General features: G+C 39.2%; 1 protein-coding gene across 14 annotated transcripts in view; it reads left to right on the top strand.

The window, feature by feature from the left end:
- The first annotated feature begins 11,204 nt into the window (after positions 1 to 11,204).
- cacna2d2a (calcium channel, voltage-dependent, alpha 2/delta subunit 2a) overlaps positions 11,205 to 24,681 on the top strand; it is a 200,897-nt gene continuing 187,420 nt past the window's right edge. For 5 of the 14 annotated variants that reach the window (XM_055027426.1, XM_055027425.1, XM_055027423.1 and 2 more), the window contains exon 1: positions 22,712 to 23,260. In XM_055027426.1, coding sequence (XP_054883401.1) covers positions 23,145 to 23,260 — 116 coding nt within the window. In that variant the 5' untranslated portion in view covers positions 22,712 to 23,144. Of the gene's footprint in view, positions 11,286 to 12,339; positions 12,438 to 17,224; positions 17,278 to 17,372; positions 17,813 to 18,434; positions 18,585 to 20,908; positions 20,992 to 22,275; positions 22,365 to 22,711; positions 23,261 to 24,681 lie in introns of those variants that run through there. The other 9 variants (XM_055027432.1, XM_055027433.1, XM_055027428.1 and 6 more) reach the window with 9 other exon arrangements.

The raw sequence follows: 24,681 nt of genomic DNA, 5'->3' as shown, positions 1-24,681 counted from the left end.
ACAGTGGCCAAGGTGGCGCTTGAGAAGCCGAGGGTGGGAGCGAGGGGGATTAAAACCCCTTCCACTGCCCCTCTATTGGCTCTTGTCCTGCACTTGATTTGATGCTGTAATTAACTTTTAAAATCTCAGGATATTTCTAGCACACATACGCCGGATTCTTTGCTGCTAAGACAAAGAGGCTGACGGTTATAGGATTTGATGTTTGAAGACTTAAAAACGCGCCAGAACCCCATCGAAGACCCGCTGTCGCGCGCTGGAGGTGTGTGCGCTCGCGCACGTTTGTGTGAAAGCAATTATGGTGATGGAAAACCTCGAGGTTACAACGTTTTACACAGCAGATGTTGTCCACCTGCCACATGGTATCTAGCTGCTCTGTGAAGTAATTATGAAAAAAGTCAAGGACCTACATGGACGCCATGAAGGATACTGAGTATACACGCTTACACACACACGCTCCTTCGGCATTAAGAGACCAAACTCGATGAAGCCAGGCAGAAACCCACAAGGGTTTTCCAGGACGGAGAGCAAGCGGTCTTTTCCAACGGCTCCGCCAATCACCCAATAATTGCCTTAAAATTAAGCACCTTCTTGAGTTTGAATGTTAATTAACTGATGAAAAGAAATACTCAATAAGCAATTAAAGCAAAAATAATTTGTTCACCAAATTGTTGCTTATAAATTTGACCTCTTTTCAAGAACAAGCAGAACCTTAAAAAACACAGAGTGATGGATTGTAATTTGTCTGTAGAGACAAACACAAAAATGCAAGCAATAAAAGTGTTAGATTGAATTTAACTAAAAATAATGGGATATGTTTTAAAGTCTAGCAGATGTATTTATTGTGATGCTCCAAAATAAAATTTAATGTAACCAGTTGCCTTTAGATGCCATCAAGTTACTAAAAAGAATTTAAAATATAAGAACCTAATTTAAGAATTGAGTTCCAGACAAATGGTCAAGCAGAGTTTGTAATAAAACGCAACATAAATAGTCAAATCTGGCTTGTTTATTTTGTTTTTATTAAAAAATTTAATTTAAAATGTAATGAATGAATGAATATGAACTTGTTTTCTTTGCCTTATATAAGGTCTTTTCCCTTCTTTAGACCATTTCTCATTTTCTGCTAATAAATATTATATTTTTGCTTGGAGTTTCAGAGACATGTTGTCAGTAGTTCATAGATTAAAAGAACAATTTTCATTTTACTCCGACATTTAACTATAAAGAGTAAAATAAGAGAAACTGATCATTTTATGTGGTCTATTGATTTTTTTCCAGAGCCGTACAAATTTAGGAAGGTAGAGCAATAATCTGAAAAGTATTAATTATTCAATCACTTGTAACTCGTTTGATTAATTATAAGTTATTCTGTAAGTAATCATACAGTCTTTAGTAATTTTTTTTAGTTAATGCACATGCATTTGTTTTATATCTATCATTTATATTTAATGTTTGTGTTTGTGTTTTTCATCATTTTTAAGATCTTGTGGAAAGAGTCCAAATAGCTGACACAGGTCATGTATTGACTAAGTAAAGTTCCTTTTTGTGTAATTTTGGTATAAATGCAGCTTTTTTCTGCAGACAGACTGTTAAACACGATGAGTCAAAACTGGAATTGATCAAAACATTGAAAGTAATTACATTTTCTTTTCTATTCATTCAAAGTAAAAAACAGAATGTTTCACAGTTAAAAATATAAACCATATTAACAGTCAGTAGATTGTATTTTAAACTCCAGGGTTGGTGAGTAATGCAGAAATAAATCTTTGGATTCTTTAATTTGTGTGATTAACTGTATTCACCTTTCACTGACCTTTGCTCTGACCTCTCAGTTTCTGCAGTAGCTTCTCACTTTTAGCTTTCTTGCTTTGCACAGACGCGCACGTCGACCTCCTCCAGAAGAGATTCGCGTTGCACAGAAAAACGTTTGAATATCCTTTGGAGAGATTAGTTCAGTAATGGGATGGGACCCTGTTGAACTCGAGAGAAGTGAGTGCGGCCGCAGTGAGGGACAGATGAACTGTTAGCGCATCAAAATAATAGAAAATAAACTCTCTGCACTTTGTTCATTTATATGTGTCAGCAAGGAAGTTTGACTAAAATGAACATGCTTCACTAAGGAGCTTGTGCTCAGTAACCCAGACTGGTGATAATAAAACCTTGACAGCTTTTTATCAAACTATAAAACAATATTTCGACAAAGAGAGGTATTTTATGGTTAATTAATTTATGCGTAAATAAATTAAAAACAACCTTATTCAACATTGCTGAACTGAAGTATTGTTGTGCAAAGATGAGAGGGTTATTTCATCCCCTATAATCATCTTATTTTACAGTAAGTAGGTAAATGAGTCTTTGTGTTACCCTACAAAAACCCCAATGAACCAGAAGAAACTAAAACGGTGATTTAGTTCAAACTAAAATTTACTTTTACATTCTTGATGCTCAAATGTGCCAGGTTAGTTTCTGCGCCTTTAAAGCTGCAGTCACTTTCATAAAAAAAATTTTTTTTTTTACATATTTGTTGAAACTATAACCATGTCATTACAGTGTAACATACGACAAATGATCTGTGAAAAGACCAAGTCCTTCTGTGTGCTAAATAGAAACAACCAATCGGAGCCAGCAGGCGGGTTTTAGTGCTAACAATTATGCTGGTGTGAACTACACTCTACCTCCTACGCTTATTGCTATGACATAGCTTCTCCCGTTAAGCCACCTGAGTGAAGATGACCTTTTGACCTTTAAACTTTCATTAATATCTTCAAAGGCAAAGCAGCACAAACAAAAATTGTTTGCTGCGCAAATGAAGTCAAGTGGATTAACACAAATTTTGTCTGAATTGAAGAAGGTGAAGAGGCCGACTTCACTCAGGCGAATGCTAAGGCTAGTTAGCATGCGATAAATGGCTTTTCTGTTAATGTCAGTATTTCCTCTGCCATTCACACATTTAGCAGCGCTTTTCCAAGGTTGATTTGCAGCAGTAAGACCCTCCTCCTGGCTCTAATTGGTTGTTTTTGGTCAGGAGCGGTGCATTTGTTCAGACATAGCAGCTCAGGGATAGACAGTCTTTTCACAGATTATCTCATAAACTGTTACAACATGGTGACACTTTTAACAAATATGTAAAAAAAAAAAAAAAGCTTTTATAAACTGCAACTTCAAAGTCCCAATAAAACACCTTCCTGTGTTTCCTCAGCCTGATGGAGGCTGATGACCTTCTAAAATGACTTGTGTTTTCTCAGTGAAGAATTGGATGTTTTTGTATAATTAATTCAGTTTTTTTTTGTCATTCTTACACACAACAAGCCAACACTGAGCATCAGTAGTTAGAGCGGCTTGGACTTGGATTAAAATTTGCACTGAGCTTTTCTTTGCTATATGTCTCTTAATTGCAGCATAAACCATTAACATTTGGAAGTCATTTTCCCAGCTACTACCAAATTTGAAACCTCATTAAAAAGCCTGTTATTTGTTCTTAAGGGGCCTCATGCATGTGTGTAGGTGGAGCAATAGAGATCATATAAAAACACTTAAATGTTTGAGACGTATATGAAATGAGCTGCTTCTTGTGCATCTTTCTGGAAGAGCGCTGTCCGCTGTGTTTCCTGCATAATCAGTGGAAAAAGGAGAATCAGATTTAGCCGAGGCTTTACAAAAGTCACACTTATTCTGAGCATAAAGACAAATTCTGCAGCTGTTTTCCACAGCAATCAAACATTTTGGTTGCTTATTATCCTGGATGATTTTGAGTTTCTCTCTCACAGGTGAGTGCTCCATCAAATCAATGATTAATTAAATGAAATCATCTTTTTGTGCACTTTACCAGCACATTCTCCTCCCCAAAAGAAGAATCAATAGATGTACATCCACAATGAACACATTTGCAATATGCTTCTGGCTGGAAAAGAGAGAATGTCTTCTCTCTTTTTGCAGTCATTCCCTCAGAAAAAGAAAAATGCATCTTTTTTTTTAACTTCCTTGCTTCTGATTAGGATTCTGCACAGAGGAACAAATAATAAGCTTATGAAACGTCTGGTGCAGGGAAACAGCTGTTGCTGAAAACCTCGACAAGATGTTTTAAAATTTCTGCTGGTTCCGCCAGAGACCCACATGAACGCTGAAACATTCACGAATCACAGAGAAACAACCCAGGAGTGCATTTGTCTAACACAATTGTTTGCTTTTCTGTAGACTCCCATAAATCATCTCATGACGCCTGAAATGTATTTCCAGATTCCTGGTGGAACCGAACCAAAGCAGCTCCAAACGGACCTGGAAGGAATGAAAAACAACACATATATACTCTGTAAGAACTGGAATCAGGTGATAATAGAAAGAATCATGATTACTTGATTCTATTTTACCTGGTCATACACCAAGTTTGATTGATATTGTTTTCAATCTTTATTACTGTGTTGCACCTTTGAGTGTCTTAAAAAGCGTTTTAAACGTAAATAAAATGTGCTATTCTTACTGTGAAGCAGAATGTGGCAAAACAATTTTAATACTTTTTGTCAAAGATGTTAATTTTAGAATCATGAGCAAGATTAAAATTGAATTACACATTAAAATTGTTTGCAGAGTTTTAAGCTGAACCACAAAATAGGTTACAGAAATACAACAGTCATAAAATAACAGTAAAATATTAATATAAACATGTTTTTATTTCCAAGTTTGCTTGTGTAGATATCACACTCAGAGTTGATACTTTCAGACCTTTATGTTTGTGATTTTGAGCTCAAAGTCGTGGTTTTTCGGCTGCAGCATGAAGTGTGTGTGTGTGTGTGTGCGTGTGTGTGTGTGTGGGGGTGTGTGCGTGTGTATGTGTGTGTGTTGTGAAGGTGCTGCGTGTGGCTGAAGCTTCTGAAGGGGGGCAGAATTTGTCTTATGAGGGTAATTGATGCTTTGCTGCAGGAGAAGAGGGCAAAGCAGGCATGAAATTGTGCAGGGGATCAGATCCGTATCGAAGCATACGGAGGAGCTGAGGGAGAACAACGGAGCCCAGCGGCCCGGCGGCGGCGGGATTAGGGCGCTGCTTGGCGCCGAGGTACAGTTAAGAGCCAATTTTATTCTCTGGCTACCCAATCAGTGGAAAAGCCCAGCATCCTATTAGGTTGAAGTTTAGGAGGGAGAAGCAGATCTGCTGCAGAATGGCCATGAAGACATCCATAGAGCCAGCAGGACACAGGAGGAAACAACATGCAGGAACAAACTCTGAAGAGGTCGCTTCAGACGGCTGAATGAAGCCAATGAATTCACAACCAAAGCCTGAAAAATGTCTTATTGAAAAATCTGAGCTGTGCAGGAGCTGGTTATTCAGTTACATTTACTTCAGTAATGCTTTGGAAAACATTTCATTTAAGGAGTATTTTTAACTCTCTCTACTTTTTGATTTTACCTGAATATATTTATTATGAAATACTGTTATTTTATATGAGTAAAATTCCTGTGCATTTTACCCACTGAGGAACTAAACTTAATGAAAAATAAACATGTTTGAACCAAAAAAAAAACACTGATTGGATGTTTCTAGATATTTCCTCTGCAGAGGAAATATATTTTTCACAGATTAGCTCTCATGCCATACTGTCACAACATAATGACAGTTCAAACAACTGTGTAAAAAAATATGTTTTATAAAAGTTACATACTGCAGCTTTAATTTCACTGAGGAGACGTGGCAACAAATATCTGTAATTTAAACGCAAGTTGAGGTAAAATTGTTTGGACTGGCTGCAATCCAGACAGGAAGCTGTTTTTTAATCATTTTATAGAGATTGTTTGAATTTCTGTCAGCAACAAATATATTGTTTTGCTGTGTAATTGCAAAAAGAGCAAAGTCACAGAGAAATCCCCAAAGATTCCCCGGACTGATGCTGTTGGGAGTATAAGTTTGGTAATATTAATTTCAGAAACAGTTAACCTTTGTGCATATGAAATATTAGATGTATATTGATGAATATTTTGAGTAGATTTTAAGTTAGGTAGATTTGGATAAAGATTCAAACTAAAACAACTGCTGACTTTCTGAACCTACATAAATTACTAAGGGGGCCTTCAGAAAGGGAGTGTTATATCAGCGGATAGGTCAGAGGTCGAGGGGGTCTGCCTGTTCACAAGATGAGTCAAATTCTCTGGTGTTTGTTTAGGAGTTCAGTAAAACACTAAAACCTTTAGAAAACAATTCTTGTAGAAGTATAATCAAATGTATTAAGGTATTTATTTTAAGTATTAACAGCATGTTCTGAACTAGTTAGGGTCTAACCATACTAATTTGCATGCATCTTAGATTACTAAAATAGAACACAATTAGGAAACTAAAAAGTTTTAGAAGTAAAGTATTTCAGGTATTCTCAAAGAGTTGTTTCTAAAAGAAGATAATCCTGCAATTTTTAGATCCAAACTCACACCAGATTTCTGTGTCAGTGTGTTTATAACAGGAATCAGTTTCTTGATGAATCGCTGAGGCAGAAAAACCACCAGGTCTCTGGCTGAAGCATAAATTTTGGTCTGGAATGTTTAAAGGAGGAGACTGGTACGGGAAGACCCTGTTTGAGAATGACCTTTGTTCTCTCCATACATTTGCTTTTGGGTTTGAAGAAGTCACAAAGAAGGTAATAAAATTAACTTTAAACAGCCCTACAAGGGGAGGACACGCCTTCAAATGCATATATTTAATTAAGGGAATACACCTCCTTATAAAATATCTGTTTTACAGCAGAATTGCGAATTGCTTTGTTTGCAGCCGTGAGAGCAAATCCCAAGCATGCATTCTTGTGTCTCTCCTATTGTGTTTTCCTTTCCAACTCGTTGCAGGTAATAATTGTATGTTTTGTTATGTGTTTGGACTTCTTGATGATCTGGGTGTGATGCTGATGAGACATTCTGTATGCATAGAATCCTCTGGATAAAACTCTAGATATGTCTGAAGTTTGATGTTGAATGGTTGTTCTCTGTGCTTTCCGCTGTGCATGCAGAATCCCTGGATCCGGGAGATTAGAGGAAAATTAACGAGCCAAGTAAATTTCTTCCTCTAAGTTCAACAATGCTAATCAGCATCACTCCAGGGAGTCGGTGCAAATATGGATGTGTGCTGTTTGGTCTGTATTTTTTGTGGAGGGCCCCCTGTCGGTCAAGGGCCCTTGGAATTGTCCTAACTTATTTTTATGAGTATTTTTACCGAGCTGTACTTTTTACTTTTACTTGAGTAACTTTTTCAGAAAGTATTGCTAAACTTACTTGATTTAAATTTCTGGATACTTTACCCACTGTGAGTAACTTTTCTGAATGAAGAAAAAAAAATGTCTCAACCAAAAACACAGAGGCAATTTCAAGGAAATATTTATTTTGCCTGATTTTATTTTATAATTTTGGTATTTTTTTAATCAATTATTTTCATGTTTATTTTTAAAATACCTAAATTTCCACATAACTTTATATGTTTGAAGATGTAATTTTTAAATATTAAGTGATTTAGTTGGTACTTTCAGCCTTTCTTCCAAATACTTTTTACTCTAGAATAACTTCCTGAATGGCTACTTTGTACTTGAGTGAAACTCTTTTGAGGTTGTGTTGCTCTTATTTGAGTAAACTTTTTGTCGACTCACCTCTGATTGTCATATCCTAAAAACATGCATATGATTAATTACATTTTCAGGTGATCGCAGCAGGATGAACTTGTCGAAAGCGAGCTGGGTGGTAATTTTACACCTGGCTGCCCGGCTGATCTCTTATCGTCCTTCAGGCTTACAGGGCGACAGCTCTGAACAGGCGACTGGTTCAATTCCCTCTGCAGGTTCGCGCAGCAACCAGGCAAAGGCTCATCAGGATTCCCAAGCTGTCCATCTGGGAATAAGAGAAGGGAATTGGCTTCAAATCCTTAATTAATAAACTCTCCTCCTCTGCCGCCGTTCTGCACGTGGCCCTCTGATCAATAAGCCTATCGTAGAAGCGTTTCAGATTTACCTGCTAATATCCCGGGGTTAAGAGTCGGCGCTGGACTGGAGACGACAGCAGCCTCGATGGCTTTACCTCATTATTTACTGTTTTACATTCTGCGATGGTCACTGTTGGTCTGCGTCTCTGGAGCAACAAACAGGAGAGAATCTCCTCTCCATACCTGGGACAAGTCAAGGGCAGATCTGATGGAAAACGCATGAGAGGCTCTTCATTCCAGCTGTAAAGGCTGCAATGTGTTTGGAGACGTGTGTGACTGTCCAGATGGATTCCCCAACTCCTCACATGCTTTGTAAAAGCAGAAAAACTTTATAGGATATTTTCTATATAAATTAGAATCGTACTCTAATTTATTTATAGAATATAATTCAATAACTCCTAACTGTAAGAGGAGATAGAAATAAAAACACTTTTTGTTCATCCTATTCACTTTGAACAACTTACAATCTAAACCAAGAGCCCACTGCACTGAACTCTGTTGCAAACCTCCTGGTTATTATTTACCCAAAAATAATAACGTAACATATGCGCAATATTTCAAATTGGACAGTTAATATAGTATTTCAGTCTACGGCTCCTGGGTATCAGCAGAAAGCACAAATACAACATCCTCATTTAAATGAAATCCCTCATAGACAAACGGTAATAAATCCAAGGAAAGCTCTTGATAAATGAATAACATCTGTGTTTACATCCATTAAAAGACAACAGTAAATGGGTTGAAAAATTGGAGCGCTCTCACTGACTCGTGATGTGTACAGAAAAGCTCGGATGTGATCCGACTGTCAACATCCAGAGTTTGTCCGCGGTTATCTGGAGATGAATAGTAAAACGGTGTTGCGGCGCGTCGGCCTCTCATGAAGATGAATGCAGATTTGAGAGCCCACTGGTGCAGAACCGCTTGGAAACAAGCGGGATGGTCAGCTGAGTCATCCTGCAATATATTATCTAAAAGCTTTTCATGGTGGTAGTGCAGAAACAACAAACCATCAGAACTCTCTGTGCCTCATATTTGTTTTTTTCTTTACCATTTCTCTTCAGAATCTGATTGTGAGGAAACGGTTTGAGGTTTTGCTGTTATTTTTCTTTTTTCTTAACGTTGCCGTACGGCCCAGTCTGAGCTACTTCAGGTTCCTGCTCAGCTTCAGTGAGGATTTGGAGGATTAGAGGAACTGAAAGAGAAGAGAATTGTTTTCCCTTGAGAGTCAAGCTAATTTTACTGATTTATGCCACTTCCAAAGCAGATTCCTTCCATTTTTAAAGAAATTAACAACTTTTGTCCCAAAAATTAAATCAGCCCTTTTGCATTTGTGTTTTTGATGGCCATGTTGGTTTTGGAAAACATGTTTGTGTATATTCTCACAAAGTATTGACCAAGAGTGGGTTTATTACAAAGACGGGTACAAAAGTTACTGAAGTAAAAAGTACAAAATAGCCATCCAAGAAATAACTCAAGTAAGGGTAAAGAAGTATTTGGTAGAAAGTACCGAATAACTGATCAAAACATGAATTATTTAATATTTTTAAATTATACAGTCAGACGAACTGAAATAAGAAATGTGGACATTTTGGTATTTTAAAGACCAAAATGAAAACAATTCACATAAATACCATAATTACCAAATAACAAAATCCAAATCAGTTTCTTTCAATATAAAACTTGAACAAAAGCTGCAGTTGTGTGTCTATGTGTGGTGAATATTTGGTAAAAAAAAAAAAGTTCTTAATTCAGTGGGTAGAAAATACAGAAATATAACTCAAATAAGAATAATGATACTTAATGATAAATTCATTCAAGTAAAAGTAAAAAGTGCAGAGTAGTAAAAATATGAAATACATTTCCCCCCCAAAAGTTACTCAAGTAAATGTAACTGAATAATTGTACAAACTTCAAAATTACGCAGAATTTGCTCTTTTGCATAAAGTTAACTGAAATGCGTTGCTGGAATTTAACAGATCAGGTAGAAAAATATTTGTAAGCTTTTATCTGAACTTTTTGTCTGTTTTTCTCTTTCTAACTTTACACTGGAGGAGTCCAGCTGTTTGGTCAGTTCATCTTAATTGGTTGAAATAAGTGCTTTCTCGCTCTATTATCTTAATTACTTGCACAATCTTTTGCAGGGAAGGCGATCAGGTTTCTGTCAGGAATTTGGCTCCAAAATTCACTGCCGTCCAAGACATGGTTGAGGCGACCCAGACACAGGATTTTCTGATAAGCCCAGTCATTATTCTCGCTCAGTGGAGTCGAACTCAATTATCAAAACATCCGAGGAGGGATTTAAATTCAAGGTGTGCCTTTTGTTTTTGCCCCATCACCCAGTAAACCTGTTGCTGGAGCCGTCCTGCACACCTGCTGCCACGCTGTCGTCTCCACCGGTCGCCTGTGATGAAATGCGCCCTGCGCACTCAGCGAATCAGCGGCTGTAACATTCAAACTATCTGCTGCATCACAGCGTTTCTCAAGCTGCATGGGGATAATTGTGCATCAGCTTTTCCAGCTTTGATGTGATATTTTAGGAAAGCGTGCCAATCGTAGACGAGGTCTGTGTGTTCGTTTAACCGCTGCCGGTCGACTGCTGCTACACTGTGTCAGGAGAAACCAAGAGTAGTACTCAAAGTGACATATTTACTCAATTAGGTGATCTGCTTGGGTTGAGAGCAGCGACACGCACACACACTGTCACACCAGCACAGCATTAATCTGCTTTTTGATTCAGGAATTAATCTCCTGTCTGCCTCTCTGCTGGCAGGGCCTGCCTTCCAGCTTAGTAGTAACAAAGAGTCTGGAGATTCATGAAGAGGCTCAAACAGGCAGCATGTAACCGAAACCCTGTTTATCTTCACTGTGACCACAGCGACTGTCTGTGGACACACCTACAGATGAAACAACCTGTTAAAGGGGCCGTATTATGTGTCATCTAGCTACATATTCTCATTTTATAGCACAATGTTGAAGTCAGACGCTATAAACGTTTGTTAATATCAAATATGACTTAAAATAAATTTCACTTTGAATTTAACACCTTGAAATTAGGCCTCTGTCTCTTTAAGAATCTCCATCTTCAGGAAGTCATTACATCTCTCCTCTATTAACCACTTAACAATGTTAATAACAGATTTGCACTGATAAGTAGCTCATGTAAAGATTTCAGCAGATGTGCAGTTGCACCAGATGTTTACTAATTGCTGCTGGCTAGTCTGAAGGAGCTGAGCTGTGAGGAGGAGCAGTGTGGCCGAAGCTTCCTCGAAGGCAGAGCTAGCTGCTCTTAAGCATTTTGCATAGCTGAACAATTGCCATGGAGATGAAAAGATCAAGGTGACACTAGGTATGTTTTTGATGAGAGCAACGAGTAACATTAAAACATGATGTGAAGCTCAAAATTACATAATACTGATTTCTGAAAGATGTTTTTTTTTGTGGTTTTTATGTCACAAATCAAAATTTCCTCATACTTTTCTAGAATTTAACCAAATAATAAAGAATTTTGTTGCAGGATTTTCTATGTAGTGTTGAAGTTTGTAGGAATTAACATGTCTGGAAAAAGAGGTCAGGAAAAACTTTAATTTCCCTACTTGATATTTAAAATAGAAAACTGTTCACAAATTCTCATCATGGTGTTTTATACTGTCGGCACAAACTGCAGCTCAGATCTCTGACCAGCTTTTCTCTTTATTACTGTTAGCTTTCAGAGAAACGAGCTGCTAGCAGCGATGCTAATTAACGGTCATTCCGTTACAAAACCTAACGGTCGTGTTCCTGTCGCTCCCCGTGATTAAACTCAGAATTACGATCATCTATACTGAGCAGCTGTCTGATAACAGACGGTGTGTCCGTAAACAAGTTTGACTAAATATTGTATTATAACCGAAAAGAGAGATATAACCTCTATCATGAGTATAGACTAGCTAAAACCCTACAAATTACAGTGAAATAATGCTACTTCCGGTGAACGCCGGAAGTAAGACCTATAATCGTCCTCCCAAGAATGAGGTGGATAATGCGATATTTGACATCTTTCTAATAATACTTACTTATGAAGTGTTTGAATGTTAATCGTCTTAACTTGTAAAACATGTTCACTGCAAATCCGCGGTTACACAGAGGGCCGCCAGTCATATCACCGAGGTTATCAATCTTAACTCATTAAACGTTATTCTAAAATGTCTGGTTTCTATCCTTGTCTGTTTGTGCAGCACTCTATGACCATTTCTGAAGTGAAATCAACTAAATAGAAGCGATATTAGGTTACAGATGTCTGTCTTTTTACAGAATTTATCAAAGGAGCGTATGGGTTGTTTGGACGTCCGTCATGGCGTAGTTCTGCTTTTGTTATCAGCCCATTAGACGAGTTTAGTTACTCTCTGCTGTTCTGCTCACAGATCCTCCTTCTGCTGCATCATTCATGCAGGTTGTGTGCAGAGGGCGTTGAAAGCCTGAACTCCAGAATCTACTGGAGAGGTGAAAGAAGACACCCAAGGTAAAAAAAAAAAAAGAACAAAAAACTAAACACCAGCAGCAGTGTAGCAACTCTGCAGCCTCATGGGAGCAGTGGACCATATTCAGCCACTGATAGCTTGACAAATGATATCAACCGCAAGAGCTATTGTTATGACAGCGGGGGAAGATGGTATCAAACTGCAACAATATCCACAATCCAACTAACATACTGTGAATAGAAGCAAACACAAATTAAGGTGTCAGTTTTTTCTCTTTTTTTCTTTAAAAGTGCATTAGACTGATAAAAAAAACTTACCAAGTTAGGTTTTTTTTAAATTGTTTAGACGTATTTATTGTTGAAGTGCTGCAAGGTTGCCACTAGGTGTCTCACTCCCATGGCTGTGCTCGTTCCACATACACACACACACACACACACACACACACACACACACACACACACACACACACACACACACACACACACACACACACACACACACCCACACACGCAGACACACACCAAGTCACATGCAGTGTGCACATGGTGTGTTTAATATGACCAGCCTAGTGACTATCCACATGTGCTTCGGTCTCCTCTGGGAGGACAGGAAGGCATCTGCCTCTCTCTGTCAGACACATTTCTGGGAAAATGGCCTGAATTTGCAGCTCGGCAGGAGGCGGAGAGAAAAAACAAACAAATATTGAGCAGAACACAAAATGACAATCATTTTATGTGGCTATATCCGTGCATCCTAATTATCATTGTATATTACCGATTCTTGTAATACTGCTTATCCCTACATGCTTGAGGTGATGCGGTAATAACACTGATAACAATGAGGATTTATGCAATACTTTTCTAAGCTAGGGATAAAATAACCACATAAACAATCCATTAGCTGTAATAAGGGGAGATTTAAACTGCAGGCTTCATTAGGTGTTCAGAAGGAGCTCAGGGTTTCACCTGCTTGGTTAGCTCTTCTATTTGTAAATTTATTTTAATGTTGCAGGCATCATTCAGACCGGGAAAAATCACAGATCATAGAACCAGCCGGTGGTTGTTTTACTCAACTTATATTTCATTTTGCATGTCCTGAAAAACTACTTTACCTGTTTTTGTAACATTTCATCATGTAGAGTTATTGATGCTCTGTGGTCGTCACACAGTGAGGTGGAAAGGAAAAAAGCAGAATCATTTCTGCAAAATGAAAATCTGAAAAATGTGGTTTGTATTCATTACTGGGCTGTTTTGTTTTTAAAGTAGAATTGTTCTAAGGGCCGTAAATTGCCCCCGAGCCTCACTTTGGACAACACGGACGACGCAATCTGGATTAGTCCAGTAAATTTTTCACTTCCTTTAACATTATGAACTCAGTTTGTAAAATCTCCGTGTTTGTTTGTCATAAAGTGACACAGTTTGAAGCTGCAGAACTAGACTTGTGTTATCTGTTAATTCCTTCATTAAAAGCTTATCACCAGCCTTAATGCCAATTAAAATTGACTCTAATTTGATGGCGGAGGGGGTGGGTGGGCTTGTTTGTGCGCTCCTCACTCCACAGTAATTGGAGAAGTTTAGGCCGTGTTCAGATGGAATCACCTGCTCAAATGATCAAACCACTGAAAGGTGCACAGGCCTGTTAGTTTTGTCTCTTTAGTACCGTCACTGTTTAACGCGTTATACGATGGCACTTAGTACGGCTCTCGCTGCAAAACTGTTGAAGGATAATTTAATGTCAGCGTGGCACTGTGAGGCAGCTCGTACTTCATTTTCTCCTCAGTGTAACATTGCTCTCAACTACTGAAACATTTTCTCAGACATGTCCCACCAGACTGTGGCACAGAAGTCAAAGGTTAAATTGGAGGAAGAGCCGACAATCACGACGAGTGCGGCAGGTTTTACATGCTCCGCTTCACTGAGTAGGACACATGGAGGTCCCAGCGTTTTCTGAACGTGGGTGAAGATTTCTTCACTGAATTCACCCCCAAAAGATCCCACATAGAGATAGATTCACTTCAGAACGTAGCTGCACACAAACGCGTCCATCGTACGGGGTCTGCAGGGGAAACTTTAGCAAACAGAGTCAGGGTCACACTGAGCACTTCTGTGTGAATCACAATTAGATGTTATTGACAGATCTGCTTTATGCAGATGAGGCAGATGGCTCATGGGCAGTGAGAGGAGAGGCGGTGGATGTTGCAGGGTGATGAGCTGCAGTTCTTGTTTTGCTGCAGCTGGCTGACAAATAATGTGTCAGCAAAGTCAGGTGGACAATATTGGTGGGAGAGGTTTGGACTGAAGATGAAAACATCTGAAATGACATCATGAACCTGCAGTGCTTAACTCTTACTAGCATTTTAAGAAGCAAATATGATGCTTTCCATGATTCTTAATTTATTTTTCTCAGACTGAGACAACTCCTCTGAGAGGAGTTGTTTGGAGACCTAATGAACCAACACCTTATCCAGGAGTTTAAAAGTTCACTATGCACCTGGAAAGATGAATCTTTTGGCCTACTTCATGTTGCAAGACAGGTTCTGGTTAGGAACTTTTAAACAGTGAAAGTGAAATTGTGAGTGTAATGATGATTACTTTTCAATTTGTCTTGTGGCAAACGCCATATGTTCATTATTGATTAACAGCTGGACCACAATTAAACAATCCCAGAGAGAAACATTTTAAACTTGCTGTTTACTTGAAATTGTTTCTGAATAAAATATGGTAAAGTTGATCATTTTACCGACTCTGAGTGACCTCAGGGTAGAGAACACTGCAAAAGTACAAAATCCTACCAAGTATTTTTATCCAGTTTCAAGTGCAAATATCTTAGTTCACTTGAAATAAGTCAAAATTAATGTATAAGTAACTTTTTGGGCAGGTAATGGAGTTTTAGTAAAAAATTACATAATACTGTTGAAAAACGTAGCATTTCCATTGACAGATTATTTCACTTATAACGTGGAAAAAATGTCTTGTTATCAGAGAAGTAATCTGCCACTGAAACTAGAAAGTTTTCATCAATATTATGAAATTGTTGTCTTAAAACAAGCTCTGATATCTTGCTGAAAGATTAGTTAGTTTTGTCTTATTTCAAGTTTACTAAGACATTTGCATTAGAAACGTGACAAATATTGCTTGGTAAATTTTGTGTTTTTGCAGTGTAGGTGTGCCTAGTATCTGTTAGCAGATCTCTAACACAACGTTATTCCAAAAGAAAGAGCGCTTTGAGTTATATCGTCCAGCTCCAGTTTTTTTTTTAATAGTCTTTTGTAACGATTTAAGGTAATACGCTAAACAAAACGTGCTCCTTCACCTTCCCTCTCTGTGTGGCTCTGGTATCTCTTTCCGTTCCTCCATTTTCACTCTGTATCCTTTTCAATCCCGGCTCTGATGTATGCATGAGGGAGGATTTCCTGAAGCCCAGAGAGGGCCATTACCCAGGGCCCATTAGGCCTCTAGTAGAGCATGTCAATGACTGCTTGGTCTTGTTCTGTTTTCAAATCTCCCCTCCACCCCAAGCACCAATATGTCTATGTGAGGTGGTAAGAGAGATGATAAAATCCTGTTTTTAATGCATACAAGTCTATTTATTCAGTTGTTAAAGCATGAGTACACAGTTCAGCGTTGTTACGTAACGTTTGTAGTATTGTGGTTTTTCACGTGAGGATGCCGGGTTGTTATTTAATGGTGTTGTTCTCCCATGCAGACAAAGATCGAGGGCAGTGAGTCACCATCATCAGAATGAAACGCTCTGACATTTGAGCATGAAAGAAGTCCCAGAATGCCTTGTGGATCAGCATCTCTGGCTTTGGTTTGTGTTTTACAGGACTAACAGACTGCAGGGACAAGAGAGCCTTTTCCTATTGATTCCTTTAAAAAGTTTTTAGGGCACACGAACGAGACAAATGGGAATAAATTAAAATTTAACTGAAATTATGTACTTTAAATTTTGAGTATTAATGAGCGCGGCCTTGCTTATCTGATGAGTGGGTGACGATGATTTCTAGGACGAAGAGAGGGGGAATGTGATAGATGAGCTTGGCTGCTTGGAAGTCTTTAAGGTTTCCTCATGAAGCACAAATGCTGTTTGACTTTCTGCAGCTGTTAAAAACACGCCGCCCTTAAGGAAAAGGTGTGAGAAGTATGTCAAGTACCTGGTTTGCAGAGAGCTCTTGATGAGGTTTGTTGAAGAGTTTGAGTCTCTTCAGCGAAATGTGTCTGCAGTTTGTGGTGAATTTGATGCATCAGATTTGGCGCTGTGATGGTTCGATGAATCACTTGCAGATGGATTCTGTGCAACACCTTACATATGGCTTTCCTGTGAGATCATGGAAAAACAGATGAATGTGTTCAGGAGTGAAATGTGCACATCATGCCCATAATTGTTGCCAAAGACCTTGTGAAGATCCTGGCTGAAGCTGCTGAGAGTCTCATTATTGGCAGTGAAATAAGTTTGGTAAAAAGCTATAAAAATAAAAATCCAGATCATAGTTAATGAACAGAAGAACAAAAAAATCTCAAAAGTCAATCAATTACTCAATCAATTACTCAATTACATTTACTTCAGAGTAACTTTCTTTTTAAAAAATTACTTTTAGGAGTATTTTTTTTCCTACGCTGTACTTTTCACTTTCACTGTGTTTTCCAAAGCAATTGAGACACAAACTGAAGTATAAAAAATGAGCAAAATGTGTGTTTTGCATTATAGGTCTCCTTTAAAACAAAACTGAAAACAAATTCTGGCATTTAAAAAATTGTGATTGTAACTGAAAATATTAAGATGGACTCTGAAATATTTTTTTTTAAAAACAAATTAGAACAAAACATTTCTTGACCATCCAAAGCAGCAGTTTTCTTGTGGGATATAATCTACCAAGACACGGTAAAGCATCCTGTTTTCCTCTCTAATCCCGAATATTAAACCTCTGCACTGGTTTATATTATGTAAAGCATTTGTTTTTTCTGTCTGAACGTCAGCATAGGGCAGAGAGAAACAAAGCAAGAGGTCAGGCAGAGGAAAAAAAGATGGATAAGGTGGAAGAAGTGTGAGATAAGCAGCCAGTGCAGCTGTGTTTCTGTGGGGTGTGGAGCTTTACTCGTGACTTCCCTGCGGCCCGCAGACAAGGAAACAAGGTGTGATTAATTCTTCCCCAGCCTGCTTGACCTCCGTCTGGGGGAGCGTTCCCCAGAAAGGAGGCTGGAGCCTGACGCAGCACAGCCTGGCCTGTCTGCTTTCACTCCCTGGATCAATAGCAGACAGGCAGGTCAAGCTCTTCATGAGAAACTGTACCGAAAGAGAACTACACTGTAAAACGTCTGAAGGTGGTTTAACTTGAAAATGTAAGTTCACCTGCTGCCGTTAAAATGCAATTCAAGTCAACAAGAAATTAAAGTTTGTGAAGTTGATTTAACAAGAGGTAAGTTGTCTGAACATAGTTTTAAAGTTCATTAATCTTGAATTATGAGTTTTAACTTAATGCTGCAATTTAAACCAAATTATTTCACAATATGCAACAAAAAAAATGTCTCTCTCCTCGTTAAAGAGACACATTTCTCTATTATTTCACTCATAATATCACGTTAAAATAGCTTATTTTACTTTAGGATAATTTAAATTCTTGTTTTAAGTTTCATGAACAAATTTTCTGATCTGATGATGAATTTTATTAAACATCACAATAAATTCTGCTAAAAACATTCAGTGTGATCAAGACATTATCCTCAAGATTTGAAATAAACATTTGCCTTAACAACAGGAGTCAGATCAAAGTAAAACACTTCCATCTTAAATTACACAAACAAGCTGCTAAGCATTCTGGGAAATAGCACACCTGTCTTTTTCTTCCATTTTTTAAAGTGCTAACATAAAAGCTCTTGGAGGTTTGACAAGATTAATTAAAAAGTCAACATAACTTACTACCGTAGGTTTACCTTTCACAAATTCACATGTTGGTTCAAAATCTAAAACTCGCTAGATGTATTTGACTTAAAGAGTAAAAGACAGTAGACACAACTAAATGTGGCTCTCATGTTTTACAGTGTACCCACTCAGACGTCATTGATCTCTGAGTTTTCACTGAGTGGATCTCTGAACGGGTCGGATCAATCAGCTCAGATGGAGAGACACCAGGATCCAGTTCTCAGTTTGACAATCACCTCTGAGCTCTCCACAGTCACACACAGTGCGTGGTAACTAGATACATTTACTCAGTTACTTCTGGAAAAAAAAACTGCTTTTAGGAGTATTTTATATGATTTATGTTTACTTGAGTATTATAAAGTATCGCTGCTTTTACTTGAGTAAAAGTTCTGGATACTTTCCCCACAATGACTACAGTGAACGAACAAACGTTGCAACCAAACATTCACCAGACACAGACACAACTTATAAAGTTGTAAAAGAAAAAAAACGATCCATCTCCACCTCTTTATGTTTGCAGAATATTTTGCCTGATTTTATTTAGTAGTTATGGTATTTATGCGAGTTATTTTCATTTTAGTCTTTAAAATATCAACATTTCCTCAGACATTTATATTTTGGACCCTCTGATGATTTAATTTTTAAATATTAAATGATTGTTTTGATCAGTTACTGTCTTGAGTAGACTTTTTACCAAAGATATGTTAAAGTAGTGCTACTCCTACCTGAGTTCAGTTGTTGGGATTATTACAGCTCTCAACCCCCTGGTGTTTTGTTTGCCTGGCTTGAAAAAGAGAAACTCTGAATCCCTCTTTAAATAAGACAAAACTACTTATTCACAGCTAAATTGGAGCCTAATTATCTTTGTCGCAGCTGCAGGTAAATTTAGATAAAAGTTTGCCCTGTGCATATTTGAGAACAAAAAGAGGAAGAGAACAATGGGTGTGACTCAGCAGAAAAATTAAGTGTGAGTCAACCTCACTGGAGGCTCCATCGCTCAACCAGCGTCTGCTTGCTGCCATCATTTATGTGATAGGAAGGTGATGGGAAGTAACAGAGTGTAAATTAATGTGTGAAAGAAGCCATCAATTAGGGCTATTTCCCTCAGCTTAGGAAGCTAATATAAATCAAAACAAAACTCTGTCCTGCCTCTTTGTCACATTTGTCTGGAGGGAGACTCTTGCATAATATGTCTCCAAACTTCACAGCTTTCAGAAATTGAAGATTTTATTTGGCCCCGTGTCCCCGGGAGAGGAAGCACACAGATTTGTTTTGACTGAACGACCCATGACATCGAGGTGCATATCTCAGCGGGGTAGGTTTCCCCGTCCCTACGCAAGCCGGGGCCCCAAAGCGCTTCTCTACCGAAACAGCTTCTTCTTCTTGTGTCACTGAGGACACAGAAACACTGTGCAGCAACCCTCCTGACTTTCTGCATGGCTTTCTGTTGCACCTGTGTTGTCCCTCCTTGCTGACTGACCGAGTCAAGGACGACACAGCCACAGGGCCGCTGCCTCTCTGCTGCCACCGTACGCGAGATGAGACTCCTCCAGTCGACCCCAGGGAGGGACTCATGCCTTTCGGTCCGCAGCTTTTACAGGAGGACAGCTGGAAAATAAAAAAGGGAACCTAAGTTATTTTTAGCCTCATATTGTATTCATATGCAAAAAAAAAAAAAAAAAAAAAAAACAAAAGAAAACTTCCTCTTACCAGAGTTACTTCAGTTTATCTATATTCCACCAATTCACAAAAATGTAATCTCAGGGCACTTTGCAAGCAATTTATTTCAATTCAGTCACATGTACTAGTTATCAAACTGTACAATAAGCTCAGTGCATTATTGTTAAATTACTTAAAGGTTTGTCTCCTGGATGAGCATGTAGCGATGGTAGACAATCGCTTGTGTTTCCAGCAATTCCTCATGCTGAGCATGCATGTGGCGACTGTAAGAGGAGAAACTACTACGACTGATTGGGGGTTTGAGATGTCAGAGCAGATACACAAAAAAGAAACCGATGAATTAATGCAGGAGAACAATCAATGTTAATTAACAGTGAAGAGTTATTAGCAGGAGAGGGTTAATGTTTGGTTGTTGGCACCATTATCTCAGCCGATGTCCTCCTCCAGGAAGGCAACACAGCCAAGCAAAACGCCAAACCCCATGTAGCTTTTATACAAAGCAAGAATGAGAGAAGATATAAACCTTACAAACATAACAGTAAATAATGGAAGCAGAAGAAGAAAGAGATGCACTGATTGCATCTCTTTCTGATGTTTTAATCATGCATCCTTAAGAAGTATGACCTGCCGATTCTGATTTTTATCTGATAGCAATCTTTTTTTTTTTTTTTGGCTGAAATGTTGCTACATATGGCAAGAAAGTTACTGAATTGGCACCAGTGGAGCGACTATTGCACAGACATGAGCTGGTGGGTCTATCTGTCCAGAAGAGGACAGTGGCTGGTTGATAAGATCAGATCGGCTTCACATTTAAGTGTCGGCTGATCGCCGATATGAAGAAAATTAACCATCTAACCGAACCACATTCTCACTTTCTGAAACCTTCTGCTTTCTGCTTCATCCACATCTCCAGTGTCCACAAAGCCAACACCAACGTCTCCGTATTTCCCTGTAAGAAGCTCAGCCAAAGGTCATCATCTGCAACTCCTGTTACCTGTGAGTTCGTCTCCCTCACCTGTCTGGATCAACAGCTTCACTTACCTCTGAACCAGCAGGATCTTCCACCTCTGCGCCGTTACCTCTCCTCGAACCCGTGAGCCGGCTCTGATCTCATTCTCAGAACCTCCATTATTCCTGCTGCTTCGCTAACATGTCTTCCTCTCACCCTGTCAGACGAACTGACCTTGCCAAAGCAGATTCCGGTTACTTATTTAATAAATGTCAAAACCTTACTACGCTCCCACAGTGGCTTCTGCATCTGGGTCAAAAAACTAACCTTGACAATGATGAAAAGAAATTGGTGGATGCACCAGACACAGGAAATAAAAGAAAAAAAAATTGGGGAACAAAATTTAACATTTGGCCTGGACGAGGAACACGATGTGTCACTGAACAAGACATCCTCACCGTAAAACATGATGGTTTGAGATTGGAGCAAGGCTCATAATTTCAATCAAAGCATAAAACAATGGTCCAGTCAAAGTCCAGACCTAAATCCAGATGGATAAAGCTGGTCCAGACATATCTTGAAAGACTTGAAGGTGTAACTCTGGTGAAAGCTCCTCCAAATAACTTTCACAGGACAAGGGCGCCGTGTACAAACCAACTTTTTAAAGTTTCAATCGCAAAAATGTTGAAAATGATTTTTCCTTATGGATCATTTTCTCCTGTTTTAGCTCTATTTGTGTAGTAAAATGGCAACATGTGAACGATACGTCGGCCAAATTTAACACAAGACATTGTAAATATACAAAACAAATAAAACGGAAATAAATCAAATGAATTAAGATGTATATGTAAATAAACATATCCTTCATAAAAAAGGGCTTGTTGAAACCAAAACATCAGACTGAAGACTTTGGTCATCTAGTTTTTGGTAGAAATGGAAATTGATTTGTTTTATTTATCATGACCTGACTGATTGCTCATTGGCTGCAGGCACTCTGAACATGTTTGGACTGAACTGCGCTCGTCTGTTCAACACAAATAGCTTTTAAAAGAACCAAACATTCGCATTCAGCTCCAAAATAACGTTATTAATTCTTTTCGCATCCATTCAAACTCGTTCACTGGACCAGATGCGACAATAAGCAGAACAAATGTAGTCGCGGATCAGCCTGTGATTGCTGAATGTTTACACTCCAGTTAATACAACGGGCCCCTCCAGAGTCGAGCCTCTAATTAGCAGAATAAAGCCTTGATTTCTGCTTCTAATCCAGAGTTTGTGAAGAAGGCGGCGGCGCAGGGGGAGGAAGAGGAGGAGGAGGGCGGTAGGAGGAGGCGGCCTGATGCGCGCCCCCGGCTGGCGCACAGGAGCGGGCCGCCTGGTGAAGGAGGAAGGACCTCTGATGTGCCAAAAGATGAATCAAGTGAGCCAGAGGGTGAAACACAGGAAGTTAGGCCTACAAAATAAAATATTAACCGCATTTTTAAAAAAACTGAGGTCAAAGCTGAGTCAACAAAAGAGGCAATTCTCAAACTCGCATTGCGCATTTAATGTGAAATAAGTGAGGAGTCAAATATGACAAAATCATCATTTAGAGGAGAGGAGTAAGTTGTTTAGAAAACATTCTCAGGGGACAGCAGTGCGCAATGGGGTGCGCGCAGTCGGAACTCCAAATGGTTTTATTTTGAAAGCGTAATGGGGAACAGTGGCGTCGCTTTGAGCTTCACCTTGTATGGCTGTTGTTACACTGGAGACGACGGAGGAGGAAAAAGGGAGCGAATGTGCGCTTTAGCTGGGAGAGAGAGAGAGAGAAAGAGAGAGGGGAGGGAGGACAGCGAGTGCGCGAACAGGCAGCAGCCAGGCGGGCACATCAGCAACAGCGGCTGAGCATCTTTCCCCCGATCCTCGCCTCCTGACTCTGTTTCTATCATCATTTATTTTGGTGCCAAATTTCTGCGTGGCGTGTGCGCCTCCGGTGGAGCCCCTCACTCACAGCGCGGTGCTGAAGTGTCCAGAAGCGTCCGGCGACCGTTCACCTCCTGCCGCTCACTTTCCTCCGGAGCTCGGTTTATTCTTAGCTCAGCTGCAAGAGACGCACACACACACACGTACACACACACAAGCAGAGAGAGAGAGAGAGTGGGAGACCGTCCTTCCGGTACTCTCTTTTATTTCTCCCAGTTTCGTGAATATTTAATGGAAAATGGCGATCTGCGCGCAGTCGATCGGCGTTTTCTGCCTCTTCGTCGTACAAACTGTACTTATTATATGCGTCTCCACGCCGACAGCCGGGACCCACCACTTCCCACAGCACTACACGTAAGTACTAAGCGCTGTTTAGGTGTAAGGAAGGAGGGGAGGGCTGAAGTAGGACAGGTGGCCCCCAACAAGGCTGTGTGCGCAGTTTACCTCGCAGGATCTGATGTTTCCTGATGCGATGCCGCGAGATCAACATCAGTTCCCACGCTGTATCCTGTTTATAGAGATATCTAATATCGATGCTCAGAATCATTGGAAATGTGGCATCGTGGTGCACAGACACGTGCTGGAGGCGGATTTTGAGAAACATTAATAAGGGGATGAAATGGAAAATAGAAATTTGTTTGGCTGTCTCTGCATGTGGGAGAACATCCGATCTAAGCTTTAAAGTCCTCCGGATAACACACACACACACACACACACACACACACACACACACACACACACCACACCACACACACACACACACACACACACATATAGTGGGAATAATAGAGTGTAAGTAGAAGCTGATGTTTTAATCTTGTTCTTCACCAGAAACTCAACATGCATGGATATTATGAAAATCAGGCGCTCTTGTATTGTAAGGCCAGATGTTCATGAAGATGATGGTTTGTGCAGATTGTTGTCAGTAAAACCTGAAACTGAAGCAGGAAAACTGAAGCTTGACTTTTGCAGCGCACCTGTTGGGAAGCGACAAGTGAGCTGAACTGAGCCAATTGAGAAAATGAAGGGTGAACATTGGTTGATTAAAGCTTAATCTAATTACATTTCTAAGGTGGCAACACGTCTGTTTTTTTTATTTATTTATCCCTTTTTGCTCAATAATTAACCCTTAAAGTGCATCAACTGCTGAACTCTGGAGGACATTTGATCAAAGTGTTTATTTGTGTTCATTTGTCTCAAAGGAAGAAAAACGAAAATATATTTTAGTGACTCTTGATGCGTCCAGCTGGATTATCTGGTGAAATTCTCCAGGGGTTTGTTAGTTTGATGTCCAAGGTGACTTTCAGTGCATCTGCCATTGACTCAGATTAGCTGGATCGCTGACTTGATTGTTTAAGCCCAATGAAAAAAGGTGGCATAAGAAATTTATGTCATCCAATTGTTGCTTGAAGAGCTTCCTTTTTTTAATTATTTTTTTTTAACATCTTATTTCTCCCTCCCTTCAGGTCTGAGGTGCCCTTGTTTAAGTCTGTATTATATTCAGCTCCCTCTTGGGGATTTAAACTGGGTTTTGGGTCACCCACATTACGTTTGCCAGAATTTGCTACATAATTGAAGCATGTGTGTGTCTTTGTATGCAGCTTCCGAGCCGACCTATCTGAGTTTTTTTCATTTGTTTTGAAGACTTACTTAATTTCCCAGCAGCGCTCGCATTTTCTGAAAGCTCAAATTGCCTGGTGGTAATGCTTCAGTATTTACGTCAGTGTGTTTCTCGCAGAGGGAGCAGTTTCTGTATGTTTAAATGAAGTGGAGAA

Source organism: Poeciliopsis prolifica, unplaced genomic scaffold (genome assembly GCF_027474105.1).
Source record: "Poeciliopsis prolifica strain line A6 unplaced genomic scaffold, Auburn_PproV2 SCAFFOLD003, whole genome shotgun sequence".
NCBI lineage: Eukaryota > Metazoa > Chordata > Actinopteri > Cyprinodontiformes > Poeciliidae > Poeciliopsis > Poeciliopsis prolifica.
The sequence above is the reverse complement of the archived record's forward strand: the minus strand, read 5'-3'. Positions and strand labels throughout refer to the sequence as shown.